Consider the following 18342-nt stretch of genomic DNA (forward strand, 5'->3'; position numbering starts at 1 on the left):
GCTATATTTTTCGTTGTCGGCTATTTATTTAAAATTAATTAATTATGTTCATATTTATTCTGTTAAATATTATCGAAACTCCGGCTCAAACAAGCATGTTGCGGAAGCTTTTTTGAAATAGAATTTTGTTTCGTATTCCGTAGCGCATTTTAGGACATCGGATTTTGGGCGGGAATACGTCTCGGGTACAGTCTAAATTGGCCGGGTACGTCTAAGTATATTTTCCGTATCCGGGGTACATGTAAGTATACTTAAGAGTACCCGGGGTACATTTAAATTGTACCCGAGCCGACAAAAACCAATGGAGCCTTTGTTTATGTATATATAGTTTAATTCCATGTACTTACATTGATTTATCTATTTAATATAAAAAGACAAAATACGATAAAGTGTATTCACATTTTTGTATTAAGACTTTCATCTTGGTTCAGGCTGTATGCATTTTTTTGTATTAAGACTTTCTTCTTGGTTCTGTAAAGAACCCTGTACGCCATATATGTTGAAAGTGACTATATAGCTGTGATCATAATGCTGTCGTGTCAACATACGGGCAATGAGTCAGTTGTTTGTACTTTGATTGATGGAAGAGAGATAACCATATTGTCAGCTCCACTAGCCTCGGGGCGCGACTGATTTGTGAGAGATAATCAAGGCTATACTTACCTTACAACAAATACAAGGTTGTCTCCCTTGTAATTCCTACTCTCTGACGTTCGCCGCAAGGCGGCGCGTCGATTCAAAGCCTCGATTTCGCTCAGTCTCAGTTTGTGACTACAGCGTCTGCAACTTTGAGTGTGACACGCGTGTGAATTTTGGATTTAAATACAAGTAAAATATCGTTTCCAAAACCGGTCTAAATCGCGGAAAATAATGGAAGGGGCTACAGAAACTACACGTGAGTTACTTTTTAAATTGTTATGTGTTTTTTAGCTTAATAATCACGTATCTATTTGTATAAATATGTGAACGGACTATTTGAGGACACTTTCAGCGGCTCCAAAGTTTGGCTGCGCGCGTCTGCAGTCTGCTGCAACCAGCCACGAGCTGTGCAGAATGACTCTGCAGACTTCTGCAGACGGAGCCATTAAATAAAAAAATAAATATAGGTAAACTTGAAAATAACTCAGAAATTTGAATAACAAAAAAACATCCAGCTAACTAAAAACGCTCTATGGATCTTACGTTTCTGCGTTCACAATTCATTGTTAATGAAATTTAGACCCGCACATTGTTTCACTATTAATTTATTGAATAAACAAAATATCTTTAAAAGCGGTGTTCTGCGTATATCCATATTTTGAAAATAATAGTTTAACCCATTTATGACTAGTGGGCTCTCCCATTCTTCTAAATTTGATCAATTTATTTCAAAATTATGGATGTCTGGTATATTTATTACTACATTTAGAATATTTCTTACAGAAATTCCTTTAAGCAAACAGCAAAGACACTGATGAGACGCCGCATTATGCGGCGTCTCATCTGGGTCTACGCTGTTTGCCAAGGCCTTTTTTCTAGACGCTAGGCATAAATGAGTTAACATTAACTGGTTTGAATAGTTTAATTGAAAACTAAGGTTTAATAATTATTTTGTTTCTAAATTAAGTCGCTTGTCCACAGTACACAATGTTTTTTATGTAGTGTATGGAATATATAAGTATCCATTTTGTATTACTATTTTCAGTTTATAAATCAATTAATAGTGCATATCTCATTTCCTGTGCTTTTTATACATTTATATTGTTATATATGCTGGTATTTGCAAAATGTTACACGTTCCGGAACTATCCGTAACGTACGTACACGTTCATTCAAAATTCACGGTTTTGTACCAAGATAAAAAATGAGATTACATCAGATCACATAAAATGTGTCCTCACATGCATATCATGTAATTAACATTAGTATGTTCTCCACGATTGAAATATCTGGCATGCCGTTATTTTATTACGACGCAGTTTTCTTTCCACACATTACGATCACATATTTACATCTCGTGGCCTATGTCGGTATCATATGTCAGTAGCCTATGTCGGTAGTCAATGTCGGTAGTCAATGTCGGTAGCCTATGTCGGCAGTAAATTTCAGTAGCCTATGTCGGTAGCCTATGTCAGTAGACTATGTCTGTAGTAAATATAAGTAGCCTATGTTTGAAGCCTCTGTCAGTAGCATATGTCAGTAGCCTATGTCGGTAGACTATGTCTGTAGTAAATGTCAGTAGCCTATGTCGGTAGACTATGTCTGTAGTAAATGTCAGTAGCCTATGTCGGTAGCCTATTTCGGTAGCCTACGTCAGTAGCCTATGTCGGTAGCCTATGTCGGTAGACTTTGTCGGTAGCCTATGTCGATAGACTATATCAGTAGCCTATGTCGGTAGTAAATGCCAGTAGCCTATGTCAGTAGCCTATGTCGGTAGCCTATGTCATTAGCATATGTCGGTAGCCAATGTCGGTAGACTATGTCGATGTCGGTAGTAAATGTCAGTAGCCTATGTCGGTAGTAAATGTCAGTAGCCTATGTCGGTAGCCTATGTCGATAGCCTATGTCGGTAGCCTATGTCGGTAGCCTATGTCAGTAGACTATGTCGGCAGATTGTAAGTAGCCTATGTCGGTAGCCATTGTCGATAGTAAATGTCAGTAGCCTATGTAAGTAGCCTATGTCAGTAGCCTATGTCAGTAGCCTCTGTCAGTAGCCTATGTCAGTTGTTGGTAGCCATTGTCGGTAGCCTATGTCAATTGCATATGTCAGTAGTCAATGTCAGTAATTAATGTCGATAGTCGATGTCAAAAGCCAATGACGGTAGTGAATGTCGGTAGCCAATGGCATTAGCAATGGTCGCTATCCCATGTCGTTAGCCAATATCGTTAGCTAATGTCGGTAGCCAATGTCTTAGCCTATGTCGGTAGCCAATGTCGGTTGCCAATGTCGCTACCCAATATCGGTTGCTTCGTCTGTAGCCTTTGTCGATTGCCAATGTCGGCAGCTCGCGATAGCCAATGTCGGTAGCAAATGTCAGTAGCAATAATCCCTAGCCTATGTCGGCAGCCAATTTGGTAGCCTATTCATATTGTGACGTTATTGGGCTAATTTCCAGACAGACTTCCGCACACTAACCTTGGTATACTGTGATGATGAAATGTGTTGCGTTACAACAAAGTGCAATGATTGTGCTGGGACACTTGCTTATTCAAAACCAAAGTAGTTGAATGTTTATTATTTATATGTCAGTATATAAAACTATATACATTTTGTACTGACTGCGATACGATAGCTTTACGCTCAACATCCTTATAACATGGAATGCTGCTTCCCAAACAAATTTAACCCATTTATGCCTAGCGTCCTGAAAAAAGGACATTGCAAACAGCGTAGACCCAGATGAGACGCCGCATAATGCGGCGTCTCATCTGGGTCTGCGCTGTTTGCTTAAATGAATTTCTTTATGGAATATTCTAATAGAAATAAATATACTTGACACCCCTAATTTTGGAAATAAATTGATCCAATTTAGAAGGATGGGAGAGTCCACTGGGCATAAATGGGTTAATTTGACAAATGCAGTAGTAACGTTTTATTCATTCGGGTTAACTTTCGGGAATTTTATTCCAAAATTGTGTACGCTGTTCATATAGGTCAAGGTTAAAATATGGGTATGACAGCTACGCCAAATAAATAATATTTAATTTGATAAATCATTGGTGATCATATGAAAACAAATTACGTAAATCTCTACGCTGTTTTTCCCAGCTGCTGGGTAAGCCATGATTGATTAGAAATTAATTGTTTAACCCATTTATGCCTAGCGTCTAGAAAAAGGCCTTGGCAAACAGCGTAGTCCCAGATTAGACGCCGCATGATGCGGCGTCTCATCAGGGTCTGCGCTGTCTGCGTAAAGGAATTTCTATAAGAAATATTTTAAATGTAGAAATAAGTATACTAGACATCCCTAATTTTGGAAATAAAGTGATCCAATTTAGAAGGATGGGAGAGTCCTCAAGGCATAAATGGGTTAATACACTGATAAACGGTCGTTTTCAGTATAATATTCAGGAGAACTCATTTCAAATTTCCGATGAGTCACGTAACAGACATGCTTCAAACACATGTGGTTTGTTTTCCCCAATGGTTTGATATTTATGCTTATACAACAAATGTTCATGCTTTTGAACCTAGACCTTCGTCTGTTTCTGATCTTCTCTTCATTCGCTCTTAATGTTTATTTAGTATTCTCTTCTAGCCGGCGGGGAATAGGGAAAGGCAAGGGAGCTGTGTTTGTTTAACGTCCAGTCCAATATCACCTGGCTAATCATTTTGACATCGCGTTCAGACAGCAGCATCTTTATTTCACTTGATGTATCATGTCATGGCTGGAGGTAATGACTAGTGAGCTGGTTGTCATTTATTTAAGACACTGAAAAAACGTCATCCTCTTTAGCTCATCGTCATCAACATGTATTAGTGCCACTATCATCATCAGCAGCAGCATCATCATCAGCATCATCATTATCATTATCAAAATTAACAACAACATCATCATCATCAAAAGCCGAAAAAGCATCAGCAACATTTTAATCGGCATCATTATCATACTTAATAATTTCCAGTATTATTATAATATTATTATTCATCATCATTATTATTATCATCCTCACCACAACGAACAAAAACATCACCACCTACATCCAAAAACCACTTACACTACCATCAACAACAATAACAAAATCAACAACACCACAACTTAAATCACGTACATCTCTTACATGACTTCCACCACCAACACTACCACCGCCACCAACACTACCGAGACCATTAACAACAACAAAATCACCACCACCGCCACCATTACCTTAATCCCCGCCAGTAACATCACCACCAACAACTACAACACCATCACCTCCACCACCACCATCATCACCAACGTCATCATCTCCAACGCCATCATCACCAACGCCATTATCACCAACGCCATCATCACCATCACTACCATCACAACCACCAACACTACCACCACCATCGCCACCACCCACATATCTGCCATGATCACCACCTTCATCTCCACCACCACCATCATCACCACTATCAACGCCGCCACCACTACAACCACAATCAACAACAATACAATCACAACACCGCCACCATCACCGTTATATCCGCCTGATACACCACCACCAACAACTAAAAGCAGTTAAGCACCATCATCATCATCACCACCATCATCAACACCACCACCACCAAAACCAACACCACCACAACCAGCAGCATCACAACCATCACCAGCACCTCGATCTGCACCACCACCACCATCATCACCACACCCATCATCACCACCACCATCACCACCACCTCCATCACCAACACCACCATCACCACCAACATCACCACCACCACCACCACCACCATTATCACCACCAACACCACCCTCCCCCACCACCAACAACACCACCACCATCATCATCACCACCATCACCAGCTGATGTCTCTGAACTGAATCATAAATGCAATTGTGCAACATATACAGTATCTCTGACACCACTTGATCACCATACGCAATTACCAACTTTATATACATGTAGTACAATACAAAAGTCCAAAACGTAGATTTACAAAATATACGACAATGATTTCATTATATTGCAAATTGCTGAGCAACTATGGTTACAAAATAGGCATTAGGTATACTACAAAAGTATAACATGCGCCGAGGTCGTCTTAATGCATTTAAAGTGTGATTCAAAAACAGCCGGACTTTAAATATACAAGGACATTTAACAATAATTTTTGTTAAATCAAGTACTAAACAGGAGTAAACGCACGTGATTTGAAAACAAAGATCACCTGTTTTGACGGTAATTGTTTTGGTTGTATATGGAGGCATATAAAGTGCTCAACAGTTCAAATTCCTGTGAGTACAATACACCCATTTACGACGAAAATTCGTGCGAAATTCATAATTTTTATGACTGTAACCTCGTATACATGAAACCTTAAACCGGTCAACGTTTTCATCAATACTTGTGTCGAATACTACACCATGAAAGGCGTAATATTTCTATTGTTACATTTATATTGCTATCTGACATGACAGGTGACATGTCCCTTTCTGCCCCCTCCCATCAATTCTCCAGTCCATTTAACGTCCATTCGAGAACATTAACCTGTCCCAAGGTACATTGTATAATTGATTGCGCGAGGTTGCGGTAAAGTGGGCGTGAAACAAAGCGCGGCCGTTGAGCAAGGGGCATATGACACAGTGTACTTTGAATACCAGTGTACCTATCGCATACCTTGAATACAAATACAAGCGTTATAGTTGATGAAACGTCTTAATATAGAGTTGGTTACGTGGAACCGCACCTGCAACAAAAAATCTTAGTGCGAATATATATGAGCCTTGCTCTGTGAAAATGGGGTTTAATGCATGTGCGTTTAGTGACGTACCAGATTAGCCTGTGCAGTACGCACAGGCTAATCAGGGACGACACTTTTCGCTGTTATGATTTCTCTTTAAAGGCAGACTCTTGTTAGCAAAACGTTTATGCGTAAAGTGTCGTACCAGATTAGCCTGTGCAGTCCGCATTAAACCCCTTTTTCACAGAGCACGGTCCATATGTTAGCCTCGCTCTGGGAAAATGCTTGAGCATTAAGTGTCGTCTGAGAATAGCCTATGCACAGGGACGATACTTTCCGCTTCTAGATCATGTTTCATTTAAAGGAAGGATCTTCTTATGAAAATGCGTCAAGGCGTATGGTTCGGTCACAGAGCGAGGCGCGTATGGTTCGGTCACAGAGCGAGGCGCGTATGGTTCGGTCACAGAGCGAGGCGCGTATGGTTCGGTCACAGAGCGAGGCGCGTATGGTTCGGTCACAGAGCGAGGCGCGTATGGTTCGGTCACAGAGCGAGGCGCGTATGGTTCGGTCACAGAGCGAGGCGCGTATGGTTCGGTCACAGAGCGAGGCGCGTATGGTTCGGTCACAGAGCGAGGCGCGTATGGTTCGGTCACTGAGCGAGGCGCGTATGGTTCGGTCACAGAGCGAGGCGCGTATGGTTCGGTCACAGAGCGAGGCGCGTATGGTTCGGTCACAGAGCGAGGCGCGTATGGTTCGGTCACAGAGCGAGGCGCGTATGGTTCGGTCACAGAGCGAGGCGCGTATACACAATCGCCGATGTGTTCGTCATATCTTCTTATCAAAATGCGTTAAGGCGTATGGTTCGGTCACAGAGCGAGGCGCGTATACACAATCGCCGATGTTCGTCATTAACTGCAAGTACCAACTTCAGCCTGTGACACATCAGATTACTAATGTAACGGTCATGTGAAACTTACAAAGCAACTGTTAACAATGTCGCACAAAACAAGATTGTTAAGTGGCGGACCGCGTTTTCTGTTATGTTCCGAATGAGCGCAACTGCCCCAACGAGCGCGTAGACGTAACCATCCCACTAACAGCATTATTGAGATCTTATCTTTGTATCTATTCATTATGCTGTCATGCACCATTCCTCAGCGATATATCGATCATCTTCAGTCTGATCTATTCTTATCAGTTCAGGCATCGAGGCAGCCACATTAGTGTCACTAGTTATGTTGTTGTAACGCTTTTATGTCCATCAGAGAAGCGATCCACGCCCCAGGCGCCTTATGACGTCACCGCGTGATTTCTCACGCCGTCTACTTACTGAGTTGCACAACACTCATAGGCACTCATAATTGACCGGATGGCACTAAGAAAGTCTACATACATGTAACGATGTACAATGTACACGTTTAAGTCAAAGTATGTACATACTCGCGCATCAATGTTTGATTTGTCCATGACGCCTTGTATATTTGCCAGTTTAACCCATTTATGCCTAGCGTCTAGAAAAAAGGCCTTTGCATGATGCGGCGTCTCATCTGGGTCTACGCTGTTTGCTTTAAGGAATTTCTGTAAGTAATATTCTAAATATAGAAATAAATATACTAGACATCCCTAATTTCGATAATAAATTGAATATAATAAATCCAATTTAGAAGGATGGGGGAGTCCACTAGGCATAAATGGGTTAAGAAAATCGAGTTGGAAAGCTTTCATAAAAATGCCTCTACTTGACTCGTGATTTACGTTTTAATGGAGCCCCATTCTGAGAAAACTGGGTTTAATGCATGTGCGTTAAGTGTCGTCCAACATTAGCCTGCACATGTCGCGTAGAATAATGAGGGACAACATTAAACAGCCTGCACATGTCGCATAGACTAATGAGGGACGACATTAAACAGCCTGCACATGTCGCATAGACTAATGAGGGACGACATTAAACAGCCTGCACATGTCGCATAGACTAATGAGGGACGACATTAAACAGCCTGCACATGTCGCATAGACTAATGAGGGACGACATTAAACAGCCTGCACATGTCGCATAGACTAATGAGGGACGACATTAAACAGCCTGCACATGTCGCATAGACTAATGAGGGACGACATTAAACTCAGCCTGCACATGTCGCATAGACTAATGAGGGACGACATTTTACTCATACATTGGATTTACGTTAATAATATACTTTCTTCAAAACGAAAAGTTCCATATACGCGGAAAGTGTCGTCACTGACCAGCCTGTGTGGACTGCACAGACTTATCTGGAATGACACTTATTTCTCATGCATTAAGCGACGTTTTCCTAGATCGGGGCTGGATGAAAGTAAAGAAGCAGATGTCAGCATCTTATTAATCGCTGAAAATTCTACCGCCCTATCATGTGTTTATGTTCGAGTGTGGTGTTTAATCCGTCAGGAGCTTTGTTTATCTGTTTCATGTTAGTTGATTCACTTACAAACAGATGTACCCTGTAACAATTGGGCACCTGGTTACATTTCGTATAAGATCAGGATCAAACACCGCTTATATCGCATTCTTAACCCATTAATGCCTAGCGTCTAGAAAAAAGGCATTGGCAAACAGCGGCGTCTCATCTGGGTCTGCGCTGTTTGCTTACAGGAATTTCTGTAAGAAATATTATAAATATAGAAATAAATATACTAGACATCCCTAATTTTGGAAATAAATTGATCCAATTTAGAAGGATGGGACACTCCATTAGACATAAATGGGTTAAATAAGTAATGATGAGTAATGCGAGTGACAATCTTTAAAAACAATTCTTCGGCAAATATTGTTTAAAGGACATGACATTTTAAGAATGTAAGTTGCACCAGTGTCAGAGACAACCGCAAATGGTTTATGGGTTGGTTTCAGTTCCGATAAAAATCTACGCATGTTTCTTGTTGATTCGAGCGAGCGCAGTCTAGAAGAGCATGTTTTGTGCCAGTCAGTGTTGATGTATGCATGTTGACAGGCAGCGTGAATCACTCGCTGAATCAGAGATCTAGTCAAGTTGGTTCCCAATTTCTTCTGCTGGAAGAGATCTTATTCTGGTTCCAAGCACTAGTGTGTCACTCTGAGTCACTGGGACGCAGTGAACGCATCTGATCAACGGATATCGATTTCTTGCTCTGTGCCGTTCGGGAAATGTTTACTGGTTCCAATTAAACCTTGATTATGTTACGAATTACTGATAAACGAAAGCATAATGGTGATGTCGCGTCTGTTTTAAAGGGACTCGTGCACAGATAGTCGAAATGACCAAGTACTGGTTCTAGGCCCAGGAAACGGACTCGAGAGCGTTTATATAAGCCTAAGGCTTTCGACGCAATCGAGCTAAAATAAATAGGTTTAAACTAAATGACAATTTCAAACAGATTCAAGAAATAACAGAACAGTGTAGCGAAATAACACAGATTGCGAAGACACACTCTGAATAGAAAATTTCGTTTATGAGTAAGCATCATTTTGAATTATAAACTCTACAAAGCGTTACACATGCGAATCAATGTATCGATTCGAAGTGTTTCCGTTGATTACCTATAATTTTGTGGCAATGCGTGCGTTGCTGATTCAAAGTATAAAATAACAGCTGTAATATAATAGCTACAATGTTAGATGTCCGGTTGTTACCAGTCGTTGGTACACGCGCCTCTTACATTTGCGATTTGAGTATAATTCCCAAACCGGCAGCATGGGAGTTTTTTGTGTGTGTCACAATATCGAATTGATTGGGTTCTTCGGGGTACTCTGGCTCACAGGTATTGGGCGCGTGGCCAAGTCACTTTAACACTATCAATATGTCATAAAACAACTTTTTTGTCATCAAAAAATAAAAAATGATTAAAAAAATATATTATATCAGATTTATATATATATATTTTTAATGAAAAAAGTTGTTTTATGACATATTGATAGTGTTTAAGTGACTTTGCTACGCGCCCAATACCTGTGCTCTGGCTCAGCGTGAATAGACAGGACCATTCCATTTTAGCCTTACTCTGTGAAAAGGGGGTTTAATACAGGTGCGTAAAGTGTCATCCCGGATAAGCCTGTGATATCAGCCTTAACTTGATTTTTTGCTAAGGAGAGCCTTTTTTTAAACGAAAAATATAATAAAAGCGGAAAATGTCGTTGTTGATTAGCCTGCGCGGACTACACAGGCTAATTGGGGACAACTCTTTACTACGCACATGCATCAAATCCTCTTTTCACATAAATCAGACGCTTTTAAGTGTAAGAGCTATAAAAATAAATAAATAAATAAATAAATATATATAAATATATATATATATATATATGCAAATATCATAAAACTAGCATGTACAATGTGCGCGAGCGGGATCACCGGTGTATATAACTTGACATCGAACAATGTTGTTGACGTTTGGTTTAAAATACCGTAACTCGAGCTATTTATTATGTAGAGTGTATACATTACATCATTTACTAAACATTAACATCTAACCTCGAGATTGTCAGTTGCACAATTGTATCTTTTTGATTGTGAAATATGACCATTATTTTATTGACCGAATTTTTATGTTATATTAGTAGCTACATTATAACATTCCGTAAGCCATTTTTCACATTCCAATGAAAGATGAAACCCGAGCAGTGAGTCGTTATTAACTGTAGATGAGTGCTGTATTTTGAGACGAGTCTACATATCATACTCTGGTAATTGAAACTTCACTTTATAAATAAGAAGAATGGATTACAGTGCTCATATATGGCAATTGATGTTGAGCATTTTGCGATGTTGCGTGTGACATGCACGTTCATTCCGAATACTGTAAAGTCATTTATATTGGTTGTCATGCAATTTCGTAGCTTTAATAAGTCGCGTTCTGAGAAAACTGTGCTTAATGCATGTGCGTAAAATGTCGTTCCAGATAAGCCTGTGTAGTCAGGGACGGCACTTTCCGCCTTAACTGAATTTTCGTGTAGAAGAGACTTCCTTTAAACGAAAATACAATAAAAGCGGAAAGTGTCGTCCCTGATTAGCCTGTGCGGACTGCAGAGTCTAATCTGGGATGACACTTTACGCACATGCATTAAGCCCCGTTTTCTCAGATCGCGCCTTAAATTGGCTTTATCGTGGACACGCAAACACGCGGACTTTAATTTTGAAAAAAAAGTGGTTGTTTAAACGTGTTTTTGAAAAATTCGGTCAAACCACAATATCAACGAAAAAAATGTCTCACGAAAAACGATGATTTTCAAAATCTCGTAGTTCACTGATTGCTCCACTTTTGTGTGGCTTCCAAACCATCGCAGCAACAGCGTTGACCGTGGAAGATCTCCAAGTGGAGAACCAGTGACTTCACCGGCCTCTTCATGTTGACACTTGGACACTTAAACTCGCTTAGTGAGTGCCGGAAACGCCTCTTACAGCTAATGATCTCTAAATGGGTATCCGCATTGTTTGTCTGTGGGAGTGAACGATTGAATAATACAAACTTAAATCAGATGTAAGTGTCAGATATAAACAAATATCTTCTAATCACCAGGCCACTCATGCTCGTGTGAATATGAGTAACGCTGTGGAAAACCGGTCTTAATGCACGTGCGTAGTAGCCTGTGAAGTCCGCTCATTTTTCGTTTAACCCTTTGCATGCTGGGAAATTTGTCGTCTGCTAAAATGTCGTCTGCTGAATTTATAAAATTAGCATTTTCTTCGATTTTTTTTTCAAAGAATACTATCAGAATAGCTAACAGTTTGGATCCAGATGAGACGCCACGTTCTGTGGCGTCTCATCTGGATCCAAACTGTTTGCAAAGGCCTTCAAAATTCGGTTCCCGCACTGAAAGAGTTAAAGGATTTAGCGGAAATTCCGTTTAGACGGAAAGTTTCCTCTCTGATAAGCGTGTGGGGACTGCACATGTTAATCTCGGATGTCACTTTACGCACATGCATGAAGCCACGTTTTCACAGAGCGCGGTTCATACTATTATAGATATGACTGGTTCCATGCATATCACTTCCTTTCAAATGCCTGGTACCATTTTGAACCACGAAATAATTGATTCATATATTTCGTTTTTATTATGTTTTCAATTAGTTATTCTCATTTCACATTTTTATCTTTATTTTCAACTCGTCATTTTTTAGAAAACGACCAATTTTGTAGAACATTTTTTTTCACTAAAAATCCTTTCAAATATATGATAATTGTATTGGTGAATATAGTGGCTACCGTCACTACGCAGGGGAGGTCTTTGATTGTTCTGTTGCTCCAGCGTGTCAGTCTCCCGACAGCGGCGTGTCTCCCACAAGGCACGAGATCGCGTGCCGGCCGGCCGTCAATCAGAAAATTGCATTTGTGGAAATATTTCCGAGATACGGTCTACATTACGGGCTTAGTGTAGACAGTGACTGGCCCATCGTGAGGTAGCCATGTCAGTGCATCAACCCATCATGAAGAATATCTAAGAATATCTGTGTCTGAAATCTTTTCTCTCAGCAGAATTTTCAATTTCGTTTGATGGTTCGCTGCACCGTTGCATCTGCATCTCTGTATTGATCAGCACTGATAATGATAAGAGCGGCTAAAGTCAGACACCAGCGTGGTATCATTTGAGCCTTGTTCTGAATGTGCGTAAAGTGTGATCCCAGGCTAATCAGGGACGACACTTTCCGCTTTTATGATATTTTATGTTTAACGAAAGTATCTTCTTAGCAAAAATCTAGTTTAGGCGGAGTGTCGTCCCTGATTAACCTGTGCGGACTGCACAGGCTTATCTGGGACGACACTTTACGCACATGCATTAAACCCCTCACATAGCACGGCTTATTTAACCCATTTATGCCCAGTGGACTTTTCCATCCTTCTTAATTGGATCAATTTATTTCCAAAATTAGGGGTTTCTAGTATATTTATTTCTATATTTAGAATACTACTTACTGGAATTTCTTTAAACAAACAGCGGAGACCCAGATGAGACGCCTTGAAGCCTAAGCACCCATTTTACATTTCTGTTTAGCCCACGTTCGGAATGCGTGCCTTCTGAAATCGGCGAACTGTTAGGTTATTGTTAACAGCGTAAAGTATAGATTTATCAACATATTTAAACGAACGTGCGGATGGTTTCTTCTCGCACAAGCAGTATAATTATGCATGCGTTTAAAAGTTCGGTTAAGAAAGAACGTGCGAACGAAATAGTGGGGAAAATTGCGTTTTATCATGATACTTTCATGAGAAAACTTAATTTGCAAACAATTCACATGAGTAATACTTTACACAATTTTATGCTTATGCTATTTAAGATGAGGTACATGTTTAACAAGATGTGTTTGTGAAACACTATGTTCCCCCACCTCATATATTTGACTTTTGAACTTGAAGGATGACCTTGACCTTTCATCACTCTAAAAGTTATGACCAAGGTTAAAGTTTGACGCAAACAAACCAACAAACAGACAGGGCAAAAACAAGATGTTCCCCTGGGGGACATAAACGTTGTTGGGAATACAAAATCAACGGATTCTGACATTACGCAAACATTCCATGCCGCAATTTGTACTTTCAAGTGGACACTTCGTATTCTAGTGTTCGACGTAAGTGTGTGGTACTTTCTGACAATTTCTAAAAACAGTCTCATGCAAAAGTTAACCCATTTATGCCTAGTGGACTCTTCCATCCTTCTAAATTGGATCAATTTATTTCCAAAATTAGGGATGTCTAGTATATTTATTTCTATATTTTGAATATTTTTTACAGAAATCTCATCTGGGTCTACGCTGTTTGCCAAGGCCCTTTTTCTATACTCTAGGCATAAATGGGTTAACTGAAGTTGCCGTCCTTGCACTTGCACGTGCTAAGTTGAGAAGGCACATGTTTTTCTTATCGGGGTGCTAGGTTTCATGGAGTGCTCTTATCTTCCAAAAAATTTCTCACCGATTATAGCGTCGCCATGTGGGTTTCGTTAATATTGCAAACAGACTGCTCGGAGTACACTGGGGAGTCTAAGCGAAATATGCAAATGCGTTCAGCGATATATGATGTAATAAATATTATTTTATTTTCGTAACATAAATATGAAGCCGTACTAGGTTAACACTGTTTTTTTAAGAAGAGTACAATAAACATCGGGGCATGGTTAAGGGCGTTGGTTGATACAACGTAGCGTCAGTGAGCGCGCTCTGACGGCCGCGTGTTGGCTAATTTATCTCGGGAGCTGTGACCCCCGTGTCATAGACACGTACCGCATAGCTGAAATTCCTGCGCCATCAAACCAGTATGTGTGAAATATGTGGATTGTATGTTTCACGCACACTTATAATGACCTAACACGCAATAAAACGTTGCTAATGTGGGAACTGTACTCTCTTAATATAACCGGTGTTATTCATGACAATAACAAATGTACACGTATTAGGGTAATGAGACCTCAAGCTACGTTGTTAAAATGATAGTGTGCTCTTTTGCCAAAAGGGCTCTTTATCGCGCGCAGTCAAACATGTAATTTTATTACCCCTGTGGCATATTTTCTATATAGAATGTGTTATCTATATATTTTTTATTACATCATGTTATTTTATTTAAACATGGTCATAAAAGCAAAATAAATAAATAAATAGTTTCACTGTGAAAATTTGGTTAATTGATTGAATCTCCATTTACTAATTTCTGAATAATCATGTGGTCAGATAAAAAGGGGAATTGTAGGGGAGGGACTTCATGGCGGCAGGACGGTGCGGCCTTTCGTTTAGGTCTAGTTAAAGCAATGTGTAGGATATAAAGCATTTGTGTTCCTGTGAATTGTTACGTGATTATGGTTGTAAATGAATATTATCAAAAGCTCTGACTGAGTTGAAGAAAATAGGTATTCTTTGATTAAACTACTATATGGCCAGCTTATAGTCCTCCTTTTACCGTGACGCTCAGCACGGGACGTTGTTATTGAACCCTCGTTTTGTGAAACTTGGGCATAATGCATGCGAGTAAAGTGGTGTTCCAGATTAGAATGTGCAGTCCGAACAGGCTTATAAGGGACTACGCACAGGCTTATCAAGGACTACACACAGGTTTATCAGGGACTACACACAGGCTTATCAGGGACTACACACAGGCTTATCAGGGACTACACACAGGTATATCAGGGACTACACACAGGTATATCAGGGACTACACACAGGTTTATCAGGGACTACACACAGGTTTATCAAGGACTACACACAGGTTTATCAGGGACTACACACAGGTTTATCAGGGACTACACACAGGCTTATCAGGGACTACACACAGGCTTATCAGGGACTACACACAGGCTTATCAGGGACTACACAGGCTTATCAGGGACTACACACAGGTTTATAAGGGACTACACACAGGCTTATCAGGGACTACACACAGGCTTATCAGGGACTTCACACAGGCTTATCATGGACTACACAGGCTTATCAGGGACTACACAGGCTTATCAGGGACTACACAGGCTTATCAGGGACTACACACAGGTTTATCAGGGACTTCACACAGACTTATCAGGGACTACACAGGCTTATCAGGGACTACACACAGGCTTATCAGGGACTACACACAGGCTTATCAGGGACTACACACAGGCTTATCAGGGACTACACACAGGTTTATCAGGGACTACACACAGGTTTATCAGGGACTACACACAGGTTTATCAGGGACTACACACAGGCTTATCAGGGACTACACACAGGCTTATCAGGGACTACACACAGGCTTATCAGGGACTACACAGGCTTATCAGGGACTACACACAGGCTTATCAGGGACTACACACAGGCTTATCAGGGACTACACACAGGCTTATCAGGGACTACACACAGGCTTATCAGGGACTACACACAGGCTTATCAGGGACTACACAGGCTTATCAGGGACTACACACAGGCTTATCAGGGACTACACACAGGCTTATCAGGGACTACACAGGCTTATCAGGGACTACACACAGGCTTATCAGGGACTACACTTTCCGCTTTAATGGACTGTTTTCGTTGAAAGGAAGTATCTTTTTAGCGAAAAATCTGTTTTGGTGGAAAGTGTCTTACCTGAATAACCTGTGCGGACTGCACGCAAGTGCATTATGCCGAGTTTACCCAGAATGAGGAAATAAAAGTTGTGTAGCGGACTGCTAAATGTGACTGTCCAACTTTGGAGTGGCTCGCCAGTCATTGATCAAGGCACGTTAACCCTATTGTATTTAGCATGACCTCACATTTTTGCGGTCTAAATAATATTAACAATGTGTGTCAAAATAAGTCACTGGGGTGGAACGGAATTTCAGCTCGCGTTGTGCGATTATTATAAATAAACAACGCGTATAAACGTGTCTGGTGTATCCAGCATTCTGACAAGAGCTATCAATAACTATGGCTCTGTTTCTCAAAACGTTATCGGTCAGTTTAGGTAACAGTCTGTTTTCATAAAACATATGCAAATTATTCGATCAAAATTTATTTGTTTACAACTGACAGATATATTTAAAGGGTTAACAATTATGTCACATTGATAACTTCATCCCAAAATTAAAGTCCGTTAAAATTTTTAGTAACCATGCCCATTATTTTCAACGGATATATCATGATTGTATATTTCTATATTGACTGGCATGTATCTTAACCCATTAATGCCTAGCGTCTAGAAAAAATGCCTTGGCAAACAGCGTAGACCCAGCTGAGACGCCGCATGATACGGCGTCTCATCAGGGTCTGCGCTGTTTGCTTGAAGGAATTTCTGTAAGAAATATTATAAATATAGAAAAACATATACTAGACATCCCTAATTTTGGAAATAAATTGATCCAAATTAGAAGGATGGGAGAGTCCTCTAGGCATAAATGGGTTAAGATTCCTTTGCGGTCCGTGCGAACGTCCTGTCCATGATTTACCCCGCTGAGATCGCTAAATTACCTATATAAATGGTGCCTTCCGGTAATTTGCATCGCCAGAGTTTTATGAATCGTTTTTGATATAAACCATGCACATTTAAGTCCGAAAATTTGCTTCTCCACAATTATTTTCTTTCGATTGATGTAGGTAGTACAGCTATCATATAAGACAGTTATATGACATTTATATGACATTTATATGACATACAAACATGTGTAGTGCTTATTTATTACGACTGTTTAACATAAAATAACATAACGTTCGACAGAAGTAGCCGCTTGATTTAACAAGCTCATGTATTTGTATAAGAGGATCGAACAAATATGTGTCGTTCTTCCATCCCTTTATCTTTAAGTAATTTTATTTTTAACTTTATTTGCTGTTCATTATTATTTGATATCATATTACTGACACATAAATTTGTTTAACAGGTCACATATAAAATGATTATTTTGATTATCTATCGCATAATAAACGTGAGACGATAAAGCGGTTTATGATTTCCTTAATTGATACTTTTTCTTTATTTTTTTTAAAGTCGTAAAATGCTTTCGTGTTTTTCAGCAAAGTTTTTGCAAACATGTCTCGCGGTGGAAAAACAGGGCTGAATCCAGATTATTAAATTGTCAATCGATTTTAGCCTGTGCAATCTGTAGAGGCTAATCTATGACGACACTTCCCGCTAAAACTTGATTTAATTGCATTAAGCCCCATTTTCCCATAACGAAGCTCATTTTCGTTCTATTTATTTGTGGCAGCTATCATGTATGACAATTTATGACAGTCAAACATGGGTAGTATTTATTTATTACAGATGTTTACCATAACATATGAACAGGAATTTTTTTATAAAGAGCATTGACATTTTAACATGGATAACACGCCATGAAGTCGTACACAATTGCGTGTACTTCAGCCAAGTTCATGTATATAAATTGGCCGTGCTCTGTGAAAAGGGTGTTTAATGCATGTGCGTAAAGTGTCGTCCCGGATTAGCCCGTGCAGTTCGACACTTTTCGCTTTCATGATATTTTTTTGTTTTAAGAAAGTCTCTTCTTAGCAAAAATCCACTTACATATAAGCTATAATAATTAGCACATA

At 39.9% G+C, this 18342-nt stretch overlaps 1 protein-coding gene across 1 annotated transcript in view; it reads left to right on the forward strand.

Moving 5' to 3' along the window:
• The first annotated feature begins 730 nt into the window (after window positions 1-730).
• The window catches only part of LOC127874433 (uncharacterized), a 43514-nt gene continuing 25902 nt past the window's right edge, over window positions 731-18342 (forward strand). The window contains exon 1 of the mRNA XM_052418756.1: window positions 731-895. Coding sequence (XP_052274716.1) covers window positions 871-895 — 25 coding nt within the window. The 5' untranslated portion in view covers window positions 731-870. The remainder of the gene's footprint in view (window positions 896-18342) is intronic.

Source organism: Dreissena polymorpha, chromosome 1 (assembly GCF_020536995.1).
Source record: "Dreissena polymorpha isolate Duluth1 chromosome 1, UMN_Dpol_1.0, whole genome shotgun sequence".
Lineage (NCBI taxonomy): Eukaryota > Metazoa > Mollusca > Bivalvia > Myida > Dreissenidae > Dreissena > Dreissena polymorpha.